Raw genomic sequence first — 13,863 nt, 5'->3', positions numbered from 1 at the left:
TACAAAGGTAAAATCTACAAAAGGAAAGTAGATAAAACAATGGCAATTCATTGGGTAAATACAGAGAAGAGTTTGGTGGAAGGTGCTTAGAAACATGGAGGAGTGGACTCCCTCCTCAGAGTGGGTTGATTAGGTTAGGGTTTGGTGAGGAAATATTGATTAAACTGATTTTTAAGGAGGAATAGGGATTAGTCGAATATAACAAGGAAAATGCTAATTGAACATTTTATCCAAATGCTATATAAAGGCCAGAACTAAGGTCATTGTGGAGATGGGAAGGAGGAGATCAACTCTGGAGATCTCAATTGATAGAGTAAATGGAATGTATTTATAAGATCTGGAGTCCATCATTCATTACCCATGTGTGCCTTGCTCACTGCTGCAGTCATACTAGTCTTAGTACCTCAGGTACACCCTGCTTGTTCCTGACTTGAGATCTTTGCAGCAGCCCCTCTTTTTGCTTTGTACCTTCTTCTCCCTCCCAACCCAAGCTCTTTGCCTGCCTTCTGTTCATTTGTCACTAGCTCACCAGTCATTACTTAAAGGGCCTCTTCTGATCTCATGGTTTTACTCTAATTTCTCTGGCTCTACCCTTGCATTCAGCCTATCACTGTCCTTGTTTTATTTTCTTTGAAATACTTATCACAGTATGCTGATGTCTGCCTGGACTAGACATGAGAGCACTTGTTTATTCCCAGAAACACAGGCACTCAAGAAATATTGAGTGAACGCATAAACACTATTATGGAATTGGATTAGGTATATTACTTATGAATGATTTTTTGGATAGAGATGGTTTCTTTAGGCAAGCAACACTCATAGAGAAACCCAGCTTGAACTAAAATGATTCTCAAGGCCAGACCGAGGTTAACCAGAAGCTAAAAGCATTTATATTCCATGAAATGCCTAGCCTCTTTAAAAAAACAGCTGGAATTACGAAACTTTCAAAGTGACATCTTTCCAACCTAGATGTCTTCCAAAGTAAGAGTCTTAGTTAACATCCAATATTATGAAAAAGGATTCTACATTTAAAGTAATAGAATAAAAATTACATTACATCTATACCTTCTTATAACCTCAAAAGGCTTACCTTTTTAATACATCCTACTGTCATGTATATCTAAAAACAACAAATTTTTTTTTTTTAAAAAGGCTTTCCTTTTTATTTTAAAAAAGAACATCAAATATTCTCCAAGTTTACTCTTCAAGTTTGGGTCATTATAATGAAAAAAAAATGATGTATGGGTTTTGTATATTAGGTGGCTATTTCTTCAATCAGACATACAATTTTAAAGAAACAGCACTTAGGAAAAGTTTAAAAATAGTAAAAACAGGGTATTTATTGCTGGGTTTGGCAAATTTATTCAAAAGAAAATTACCTTGGTAACACGTCAGTTGACATCCTTAGTCTATATCTTTTATTCATCTACATTTAGAAAAAAAAATATAGGCAGCTTGCAGAACCATCGGGAAAAAAATAGTTCACCTTCTGAGGATAAACCTAACTAATTGCCATAGCACTATTTAAGAATGTATAAAGTGGTCACTTAACCCAGTTTGATCTCCATGAGTGCTTTTTGGACATTTTATATAATTCAGCTGATATCCCTATGTTCATAGTTCTGGTAATAATAATACTGGATTGTTTTTCATTGGTGAAATAAAATTTTTAAATGGATAATTGTGTTTTTATATTTCACAGAAAATACCTGACCCAGGCATCCCAATCTGTAAAAGTTTAACAAACATTAGTTCCCTGTTGAACTCCTCACCTTTTTCATGGTATTTTTATGTTGTTGTATATTGCTATTTGAAGGTATAGAAAAACTACATTCTTTTTGTTCATTGTATGTAAAAAAAAAAAAAAGTGGAATGAAATTACATATACATTCCTAATTATAGTCTTTATAATTGCAGTATGCTGAGAGGTTGAAACACTAAATATATAAATTTGGTTTTATTGAGAATGAAATGTAATGTTACTTCAATTTAGCTGACAAAATAAGAATACCAAAATTAATTTAGGGTTGAAATATCTAAATGTTAATACACTAAAGAATGATTAGTGCAACACACATTTCTGTTCATTCGTTTGAGAAAATAATTAGTACCTAGTATGTAGCAGGCACTGTTTTGGATACAGTAATGAACAAAATACATAGAAACCCCTTGCCTCGTGGAGGACACATTTTGGTGAGAAAAACACTAAGCTAAATAGATAAATTAGTTCTTAGTGATAAATATTGTGGAAGAAATAAAGCCAAATGTATGAATTGTCAAGATCATTGTATGGTCAGTGTAGCTAATTAAAAAAAAAAAAAAAGAAGAAAAGCTAGGATGGAATGTAGGATGACAGTGTAGAATGACAGAGTTGCTTAAAAAACTGTGATATCACAAAAATTATGTTTTATATTTTTAAAAAGATTAAATTGCTAACTATAAAAATCATTTCAGTTCTTCATCTTAATATTTATACTTGCTTATAAAATACACATCTGTATAACTGTGAATTGATTTTACTGAAGTTTATTCTTATTTTAGATAAAAATAAACATGATTTAAAATTTTTTATTTTTTTCCCCTACACACCATGAAGGAAAATTTTCACAGTGGATGACTGTGATATTGACAATAATAAAGATAACTCTTACAAGGGTTAGTGTGGGCCAAGCACTGTTCAGTTTAAGAATCACCTGAAGTTACTTATCTCTGTCTCCATTTTATAGGTGTGAACACTAGATACAAAGAACTTAACAAGCTGTCCAAGATTACATAGAAAGTAGCTAGAGATGAGATTTAAATTAAGATGGTTTCTAGTTCCAGCACCTTAACATTATTATATACTTTTTTCCCCCGGTTTTAATATCTTTTTTTCCCCATATGGTGGTGAGGATTGAACCCAGTGCCTCACATGTGCGAGATAGGCGCTCTACCCTGAGCTACAGCCTTAGCCCACCATTATTATACACTGTTTTTTTTTTTTTTTTTTTAATGTAAGGACTTTAAAGATTTAGTGAATGGGAAAGAAAAGAATAATATGAAAAATAGGCTAGGAGGAAGATTAACTTACTGGCCTTAGTGTGAGCATGAGCAATTTAAGAAGTTATAAACAGATTTAAGAAAATCATCCATAGGCTGGATGCCGTGGTGCATACCTGTAATCCCAAAGATTTAGGAGGCTGAGGCAGGAGGATTGCAAATTCAAAGCCAACCTTAGCAGTTTAACAAGGACCTAAGCAACTTAGAGAGACCTCATCTCAAAAATAAAAAGACCCGGAAATGTGGCTCAGTGGTTAAGTGTCCCTGGTTCAATCCCTGGTAACACCCCCACCCCCCAAAAAAGGTCATTTAGTTTTAGTAGTGAGAGAGACGGAAAAGGAAAATTATAGATTTCTAAGGCTAATTAGACATAGCAAACTGACAATTGATAGGATGAGTAATGGAGGCTAAGGTTTGAAAGTATATCTGCCAAGATTCCAGAAGAAAATTAAGACCTACAGGAAATTGAGTGACTCTTCTCAGTTTTCAAGGGTGTTTTGTAGCTAGTGATTTGATACATCTTTGAAAAGTAGATTTGTTGTCAAGGCAGTAAGATTCTCTTGTTAAGTAGACTTTGTTAGGGCTAGAAATAAAAGTGTTATACTCAAAAGATTTGCCTGAAACCCAGAGGAAATTTTATGACAGTTTTGTATAGGGGATTTAAAAATATATATTTTAGTCACCCAGAGGAGGTTACAAGAGTCAAATGTGGTCAGTATTCAATTTTTATTGTAGTTTAATTTTCAGGAATTTACCTGGGCCTTAAACCTAGTCTAATTAAAAACACCACATGACTATTCAGTTTTATGACAAATAAGTTTTAGAATTTCAGATTTTGATATTTCACTAAATAAAATTTATGATGCAGCAAGAAAATAGTCCCCACCATGCTATTTGTAATTCTAACTATTATTTTATTTCCAGGGAGCCTTTTATTATTTTATCAGGAGGTTTATCATATGATACTGTAGGAAGAAGACCTTGCTTAACAGTAATGCATGGGAAAAGTACTGCTGTGCTGGAGATGGACTATCCAATTGTTGACTTCCTGACACTCTGTGAAACACCATATCCAAATGGTAAACTTTGCATCATTAAAACTCATTACCCATGAATATTAATACTGAAAACAAAGGCTTCTGTGTTGTTAAGTAGTTTCCTTATCCTATTTTGCTTAATTTTTTTCTGAGAAAGAGATGCTGCCTTCATTACCTTGCAAGTTTTATTTCAGCAGTTTGTTTTAACAAACCTTATCAGCTCAGTATTATACATTAGTAAGGGCCTTTGAAAGTTACACTATCCATATTAAGAAGCATTTTAAAATTCTGTAGAATATTAGTGTGTTGAATTAGTCAGAGTTCTGCAGAGAAGTAGAACCAATAGGAGATAAATAGAATTGTTCTTGTGGGTATTCATATTTAAATTTTGGTTTTATTGTCCATCCCTGGAAGTTGCTGTGAGCTTCTTATCTTATTCATTTTAAAAGGGTGAAAGAATTTTCAAGTGTCTTAGGTGTTTTTGGTGGTGCTGGGATTGAGCCCAGTGCCTGGCACATGCTAGACAAGGGGACTACCATTGGTCTATACTCTCAACTCACAAAAGTGAAAGAATTTTGAATGGATTATTAAATAGATTTATCTCATCTAAAATATAAAATATAAGCTTTAAATTACATGCAATGTCATATAATCAGAATATTAAAAAGTAAGAAACAATATAAAACACAAAAAATAAGTAAATGTTTATTATCTAATTTGCTGTCCTCTTGTATATTTAAAACTATTGTTCATACATTGTTTTCCTATTCCAGATTTTCAAGAACCGTATGCTGTTGTTGTTCTTCTAGAAAAGGATTTAGTACTTATAGACCTTGCACAAAACGGGTAAGACAATTGTGTGAGCATTTCCATCAGTGTGTGGTCAACAAAAGGTTGCTTTTAGCGTAGGATTAGCTATTTTATTTCTTCAAAAACTCTACATTTCTCTCTATAACGTTGATCTGTATAAAGGTCCAGACTCACCTTTCTAATTGCCCTGCCAAATTTCTCTATTATATTTAATCTCATAGAATTTTCATTTTTTAATTCAAAGTTTATTGGATTTCTTACATTTCATATGTTTCACTTCTTCAACCTGAAGTAACACAAAATTAACTTGCCCAAAATTGATTCAATCACAATTTATATATAGATAAATAATCTCTTTTAATCTCCCATCTCTGTTTCTCTCTGTTGCAATTGTGGGACATAACATTGTCAGATCCTTTCCAGCCTGTTCTCTTACTATCCTCAACACAGTTGCCTTATTTCTGGGGAAAACTGAGCTCTGTGTTAGATATATATCATACTTCACATCTTCTCTTATGTAATTCCCTGTAACGGACTGCTCCTCCTGTTCCAATGAACTTTCAAAATCAGCCGCCTTTCTTTTTAAATATTTTTCTATCCTCTCCTTACTAGATATATCATATCTGATCTTTAAGTCTTCCATCACAGTTTCTTTTTTTGACTTATTCTGGCATTTGCTGTGTTCTATTTTTTTCCATCTTAGATGGTCATTTGTTTATTTTGGAAGCATATTGTATTATTTACTACTGCCTCTAAAGAAAGTATCATTAAGCATGGTTTTGATTGAGTTTACTCATTGAATGTTTCAGTGTTTCTCTATCAAGGGTGAATTTGCTCCCCAGGAAATATTTAGCAATGTCTGTGGAGGCACTATTATTAGAAGGTGAGGTGCTACTGGTATATGGTGGGTAGAAGACAGGGATGCTGCAAAACATCCACAATATACAGAATAGTTTCCCACAATAAAGAATTACCTAGTCTAAAATGTGAATAGTATCGAAATTGGGAAGCCCTGAAATAGATGAACAGTATTATTTATCTGATTTTGTAGGAAGTTCTAATTTTACTTCAGCTTATTTCCTGCTACTTATAATAGTAAGGTAACAATCATAAAGTACATTTTTATTTTTTGAAATAATAAGACCATTTGAAAACATTTTTTTCCACATGACATTCCTAGAATAACTTCTTTTAATGTTGTTATAAAATATGGACCTGTGGCTCAGCTGAATAGCCAAGGCAATTCTTTCATATGTGTCACTCAGTAGCAGGCAGGAGTTTATGAAAAAGATAGGAAAAGGAAAAGTGGAGTGAGTGGGTCCTCTCAAAGAGGAGGATGGCATGCCCTTCTGTCCTCTGGATTTATTGGGAGTTCCAGGGAAATTTCCAGAAAGTCATACCCAGGTTCACCTCTTGACTTTTGACTGGTAGCAAGATGTCATTTCTGCAGGATAACTGGAGCTCACTTTGGCCCATGCTGACCAGTTCTAATTGGATATTATGGTTAAGGGGAATTGAATTATCCTTTTCTCCCAGAGTTCTGGCATTTGGACTGTGAATCACAAAAGTCTCCCACTTCAGGGCAACTTGTGTTCTTTTGATCAGTATTTTGGGGCCTGAGTTCCTCCTGCAGAAAACAGGTTTTTTACTGAGGAATGTAACATATCCTATTGAATTAAGCCAGACAGGGCTGCAGGCAAATTATTTTTATTAAAAAAAAAAAAGGAAGTGTGTCAGGGTAAACATGGTGAACCCAATTTATTGAATTATTTTCTTAACCTTATGTCCCCACTGCTTACAACTGCTGTTTCATATCAATATGATTTTCTTTTATTTTCCCTTCTTAGGTAACTTTTTAAAATAATTGAGACTTTGTACGGGTGATCTCTAATGGAATATAGTAAAGTCAAAGAAAATATTACGCAAGTAACCTGTGATGAGACATCTTATTTAGCAAAAGTACCAACTAAATGTATAGAAGAGCCTTGAGCTAAGGAAAGACCTGTGTTGTAAAGAGATGAAAGTTGCTTGACTGCACATTTTTGTTTGTGTTTTGTCTTCTTGTTGGGGGAGGGTTCATTTTGTAGTCTATAAAGGAATTTTCTGAAAATTTCTGTTTTAAAAACTTACTGTCAAGGATAGGCTGACTAGTAGCCTAGTATTTACAAATCATTTTTTACATTTTAAATATTTTATCCAACTTCTGTTTTTTCCATATGTTTTTAAGTAACTGAATCTAAGGAATGTCTGTATATGTTTTTACTTTCATGATTTTTAAAAGCATTTTTTTTTGCTTCTTTGGTAAAATAATTTCATATATAGAAAGCATTTAAGATGGAATTATGTTTTAGATTGTCATTGAAAGAAGATAATATTCTGGATTTAATTTTGGACTAAGGATCACATTGATGGAGAGATTAAGAATTGAAAATTTATATTGGTTTTGCTGATGTAAGGATGAGATATCTGTTACGAAAGCCTTATTGATTAATGATTTAAGTTGCAATTTAAATTCTGCTTCAGATACTAACTACTTGGCATGCCTTTGACACATTACTGTGTCTCAGGTTTTGTTCTTCAGAAAAATGTCTATATTCTAAGTTTGTACAAGAAGGAAATGAGACATATATATATATATAGCACCTAATATAGCATATTACAAATGGTAATTACAAATAGCTGTAACTGTAACTTTTCTATTTATGGTTATTTTTTAGCATCTTCTAACTATACAAAACCTCAATTTTTACATATTTGAATGAATAAAAATCAACCAAATCTCTACTAAAATGTATATTTTTAAAAATTCTCATTGTTGTGTTAATCATACATTAAAATTTATTAAATTAATATTTTTTTTCTTTTTCCTGTTGTTAAAGATATCCTATATTTGAAAATCCCTACCCTTTGAGTATACATGAGTCTCCTGTTACATGTTGTGAATATTTTGCTGATTGTCCTGTGGACCTTATTCCCGCACTTTATTCTGTTGGAGCTAGACAGAAACGTCAAGGTTACAGCAAAAAGGTATTTAACATGAGTTTCATTATTTAATGTTCATTTTAGTATTTTTAAGTTAATCACCTTGCAGTATTTGGTAACATTGATATCCTTTCTCTAGAAGATCATTTTTGGAAGCAAAATATGTTTAGTGTTTTCATATATGCATTGTATAAGACAGATATATATAACATAATACATAGTATATATGTATGCAAACACACATATATGAAGATATGCAGTGTACTTGCAAGTTACTTTACACAGTGATCTTTGTTTATAGGAATGGCCCATCAATGGAGGTAATTGGGGCTTGGGTGCTCAGAGTTACCCAGAAATAATTATTACAGGGTAAGTAAAAATCTGTTTTCACCAGGTAAATCAATAATATCTAAATATAATTAAGACTACATGAATTTTAATTTATTGGGCAGGTAGAGCTTTACTTTATGTTATAACATAATAAAAAAATAAATTCTTAATCCAGAATCTATAAATTTACCCTGATTTTTTACCTTTTACTCACTTTGGTGCCTATGTTATTAAAATAAAAACTTACAAATAAGAAGAAAAATATAACTTTTTGTTTTTCTTCATCACATTCTTGACTCATTTGCTTTTCATAGGCATGCTGATGGGTCAGTTAAGTTCTGGGATGCTTCTGCAAGTAAGTATTTTGAATGTTTATTATTGGCTATGTTATACCATCATTGCTTTTGTTCATACTTTTTTATAATAATTGAAAATCAACATTTAATTTGAAATTTGTAGGCTATAACTTAAATTTACTGACTTATCAAGTATATGAGTTTAGAATTTTTAAGAGTAAACATTTTAATCATATTAGTAAATCAAGAATAATTCTTGATAGGTTTTTTTCTTCAAAATATCTTCAAACCTTCTCTTACTAAATCAGAAATAGAAAAAAATAGTAATATATTCCAAATGAACAGATAATTTTAAAGCAGGTTTGATGGCTGATCCTAAATTTATAGTATAAAAAAATTTGTGTTGTCTTTGAGAAATATATCTAATGGTGGCAAAGTAGAAAAAAAGGAAAAAATGCCTTTAATGATTAATGTTTGCAAAATATACATAGCAAACATTCATGGGAATCCAGTTAATGCAGAGTTTCTTATATTTCATTATGTATGAGTGCCTAATAATACTGGTACCTTCTCTATAAAAAATATATAGCTATATAAAAAAATCATTTTAGGAAGCAATATATGTTCTGTGTTATTTTCTTTGTGTTTGTACATTTCTCCCAAAATATCTTTGTCACTGATTTTTCTCAGGTTAACTAAATCCCTATGATGGTGGATTAATTGATTGATTGATATATTTAGTTGTAAGTGGACACAATACCTTTAATTTATTTATTTTTATTTGGTGCTAAGGATCAAACCCATTGCCTCCATGTGCTAAGCAGGTGCTCTACCACTAAGCCACAACCCCAGCTGGATTTTTTTTTTTTTTTAATGAATACCATGAGTACGCCTTTTTTCATTCAGTGAGCAAATATGTACAGTGTCTAAATGTATGATAGACTACTATAATGTAGACTGAAAAATGAAAAGTATGAGGTGGCAAGTACAAGCTATTTCCCTTACATAATATGATTAATTAAATGTTATATTTGATTATTTTGTGTTACAATGACTGTTACCTTTTTTCTAGTAACTCTACAAGTATTATATAAACTAAAAACATCTAAAGTATTTGAAAAGTCAAGAAATAAAGATGACAGACCAAATACAGACATTGTAGATGAAGATCCATATGCCATTCAGATCATCTCCTGGTGCCCAGAAAGTAGAATGCTGTGCATAGCTGGAGTTTCAGCTCATGTCATTATTTATAGATTCAGCAAACAGGAAGTGATTACAGAAGTTATTCCGGTAATAGTTTATTAATTATTTTCAGTGTCAGGTGTCCAGTATTTTTAAAGTTGTGAATGATTTAGAAGACTCTGTGCAGGCTTGTAAAGAACCTGTGAAAACACCTCAGTGTTTGCATTGTCATCTCTGTGAAAAATACCATTTTCTTTGAGTATCTTTTAACTGAATACATAAATCCTTAAGTATATTTTATGTTTTATTTAAGGAAAGCTATTATTAATATGATGTACTCTAATTTGATATTAACAGAGTTGTCATAAATTCTAAAATCATAACATGTGTTTTTGTGTGTGCTCCCCACATATACACATTTAAAAAAAACTGAATCATAAATCTTTTCCTTTATCTTTGGACATCCTGCTAAACTTCTGCCTTTAAAAATATTCTTTCCACTCAATTTTAGGTGTGGTTGTGCAAATTGTAATAAAATGAATATCAGTTATTAAGAGTAGGTAAACTGCCTTTCTTTTACAACAGATGCTTGAAGTTCGGTTGTTTTATGAGATAAATGATGCGGAATCTCCAGAAGGTGAGCAGCCACCACCTTTGTCAACCCCTGTAGGAGGTTCCAATCCTCAGCCCATTCCTCCACAGTCTCATCCATCTACCAGCAGCAGTTCATCTGATGGACTTCGTGATAATGTACCTTGTTTAAAGTAAGTTATAAAAACAATTGTAGAATTGTTTTGTATGTTCTTTTAATTTAGATAAATTGTAAGCATGAGAACTGCAGTAACATTTTCCTGCGGTAGAGTCAAATGGCAAGAGAATGACTTTTCCTGTGTTTTGCTGCTGCTCCTCCTCCTCCTCCTCCTCCTCCTCCTCCTCCTCCTCTCTTCCTCCTCCTCTCTTCCTCCTCCTCTCTTCCTCCTCCTCTCTTCCTCCTCCTCTCTTCCTCCTCCTCTCTTCCTCCTCTCTTCCTTCTCTCTGGTACATAGGCTCAGGCTCCTTTTAGCTATAGTTTAGTGTCCCTTTAGCTAGTGTGAGACTTGGAATACACAATTCTACATTTTCCCCTTTTGTTATGTAACCACTACTGATTTAAACTTAAATTTGTATAAGTTCCATTAATGCCCCTTCTTTTAATATCGATGTTTTTCTCCAATTCTTTGCTAAATGTAATTTTTATAAGCATATAAATTTCCACTTGCATTTTGAGTATTTTGTGACATATTTCTGTATTTCCTTAGCAGTTTTACTAACTACAGAACCAACGATTTAACATAACAGTTCCATATAAGTGTGCATTATCTGCAAAATTAGAATACTAAAATTTGTACTTTATATTTTCTTATGTCTCTGTTTAAGTCTGCTGTTCATCACTATGACAAAATGTGAGATAATCAACTTAAAAGAAGGAAAGATTTATTTTGACTCTTGATTTCAGTCTATAGTTGCTTGGTCCTATAACTTTGGACCTCTGGTGAGGCAGAACATCATGGCAGGAACATAAGATAGAAAAAAGTTGCTCACCTAATGGTGGCCAGGAAGCAAAAAAAGAGATTGAGAGAAAAGAGTCTATGGTCCAGATATGCCCTTCAGAGGCACACCTCAACCTTGTTCAGCTAGACCCACACTTCCTAAAGTTTCCCACGTTCTGATAGCACCATAAGCTGAGGAATAAGACTTCAGCATATTTAGGGGGACATTTAAGATCCAAACCACCATAACCTCCAAATGTCTGTAAGCTTGTAGCTACAGGTCCAGCAGCCTGAACACACCAAATCATTTTCCATTCTGCAGAATGAGTACCATCAATGCATTGTTTCTCCATGATGAGATAGGTCAGAGGAAATAGGACTGACAAGACAAGTTACAAGATCCCTTACCTTGGCATCCTAATAAAAGTTAAAAAGCAGTGGGTGAATTTTTATCTTATGTTCTTGTATTTTTCCAGTTTTTTTAACTGACTTAAACAACAAGGAGAACAGTTAACAGTTAAAGTAGCAACCAAGAGCAACTATTACAATCACTAGCCCACAAACAAAATCTGCAGTATCCAAATCAATTCAAAGATAATAATCAACTTAGTCTGGAATTAATGGGTTTCTGTTACTGTTCATGGACCTAAAACTGTGGTATGACCCTCTTTATTTTTTGAGAGGACATTTCATATCTGTGATGAAAAGTGTTGCACAAACTATTAACTTTCTGTAATGATTTAGTAGAGTATTACTTAATGTAGGAATGCCTTTAAGCTGGTTATTTCAAGGAAGCCTTGATAGTCACAAAGTCTCATTTGCCATCCATTAATATTTGGGGGGAGAAAAGAGTCTTTTTTTGTTATTTGCATTAACTGTTAACTTTTATATATGGATATACTTTGCCTGTCCTGGGAATGAATATACACACAATTATATAAAAACATTTTTCTTAATCCTAAAAAATTAATGTGACTATAATTTGAATTGGATTCTCCTTTGAATATGATTATGGACTCTTAGTGCTTTTTTATGGACAGTTTGTTTTAACTTACTGAATTTGATTAACTCCCTGTGACTTCGTCACAGCTGGCTGGAGAAAGCTTCTTTCAAGTTTGTGTCTGAGTCTTCACACCACCTCAGCACTTGTGTGACTATCTGTGATTTCTGTCAAAAATATAGATAATCTAGGCATTTCTCAACATCTTTCTGCGCTCACACATGTGATCATCTTTAGGAAGCCCTGGATCCTTTTTGTACAGAATAGAATAAAAGAACAAAATAAGATTTCTAGAAATGTGTGCAACATTATGTTTAACAAGCAGTGTATTATAATGTCCACTCAGTGACAAGAACTAGAAAGAATTAAAAAAAAAAAGTAAAGCCTTTATAGTTTTCATTGGATGTTTCTATTACTCTGTAATGTAACCAGTGACTTTTTAACTTTGTCCCCAAGTCACTTTTCTAAAATTGATTAACCTGAAATTATTTCTTTATTTTACTTATTTACAAAAATAAGTTCAAAATGAACGTTGAAATTACCAATTGATAAAACTACTACACAAATAGTAAAATATAGTATTATGTTTTTCTCTTAGACCTTCAAGCACATTTCTCAAATGATATGTAGTCTAATTACTTAGGTTTTAGTCCTTGTGATAATTTTTTCTTCTATTGCAGTTATTATACATTGTATGTAGTTCACTTATATAAGTTTGTTTATATTTTTGAGACTATTAATGTTTTAATTAAGAGTTCTTTTTGGAAGCAGCATTTGATACTAGATAAGAGTATCTTGAGATGAATGGAATGTCAAGCAACCAGTTTAAACTTTAAAAATAGATATAAGACAGTCAAAATATAATTATTCATAATTCCTTACAGGAGTCTTACAATAATATTATTCTTTCCTAATCCATATTCTTTAGCACATTAAAAAATAAAATACTTTCAGGTGGTGACTAAAAATATCACCTTAATTATTAATGAAGCCTTGTCTTGCCAGTCACTGCAGCCTTACACACACTGCCTTTGTAGAATCAACAGGAAAAAATGCAGCCCCTGGGCAGACTTGCTCCCAAGTGGACAAGGTGCAAGGGTGAAAAAAGTGGGCCTCATTAATTTTTTTTCTTATTTTACAGATTCATAATGCATTCCACCTCGCCAAGGGTAGAGTTAAAGACTGGGTAGAGAGGAATCTAGGAGTCCCACTGACACTCAAGAAAAAAATGCTAGCAGATGTAGAGAAGCATTGCTACTGATTTGACTCCGTGTGTGTTTGTATCTAAGCTTTCTACGCCTGATTTTTTTTTGATGGTTAAATGAGTAAAAATTCTTATTGATTTAATATATGATGTTATTTATTTATATATCAAGCCATCAATTTTAATTATAATACTTAATATTCTAATAACCTGAATTTTTAAAACAGCAATTTAAATACATCAAAATGAAGCACATCATAAAGTAATGACTGTGCTTATATAGTTAGGTTGTTTAAGTCCCTTATTTTGAATTTTCACTAGAACTTCAGAGTAAGAATGTATGGGAACATCATAAACATTTGGACTGCATAACTCTATGTATTTTTTAAAAATTATTTCCCAGACTGGATAATAATTCAGGTATTCATTAACTTTATATCGTTTTAATCTG

General features: G+C 32.4%; 1 protein-coding gene across 1 annotated transcript in view; it reads left to right on the top strand.

Annotated features, from left to right (window-relative positions):
* The window catches only part of Stxbp5 (syntaxin binding protein 5), a 165,875-nt gene that overhangs the window by 85,423 nt on the left and 66,589 nt on the right, over positions 1-13,863 (top strand). Inside the window, exons 11-17 of the mRNA XM_077802187.1 lie at positions 3,964-4,118; positions 4,850-4,922; positions 7,766-7,913; positions 8,170-8,237; positions 8,513-8,553; positions 9,567-9,787; positions 10,265-10,443. Of these exons, the coding sequence (XP_077658313.1) occupies positions 3,964-4,118; positions 4,850-4,922; positions 7,766-7,913; positions 8,170-8,237; positions 8,513-8,553; positions 9,567-9,787; positions 10,265-10,443 (885 nt within the window). The remainder of the gene's footprint in view (positions 1-3,963; positions 4,119-4,849; positions 4,923-7,765; positions 7,914-8,169; positions 8,238-8,512; positions 8,554-9,566; positions 9,788-10,264; positions 10,444-13,863) is intronic.

The sequence above is a fragment of the Urocitellus parryii genome, chromosome 8, assembly GCF_045843805.1.
Source record: "Urocitellus parryii isolate mUroPar1 chromosome 8, mUroPar1.hap1, whole genome shotgun sequence".
Lineage (NCBI taxonomy): Eukaryota > Metazoa > Chordata > Mammalia > Rodentia > Sciuridae > Urocitellus > Urocitellus parryii.
The sequence above is the reverse complement of the archived record's forward strand: the minus strand, read 5'-3'. Positions and strand labels throughout refer to the sequence as shown.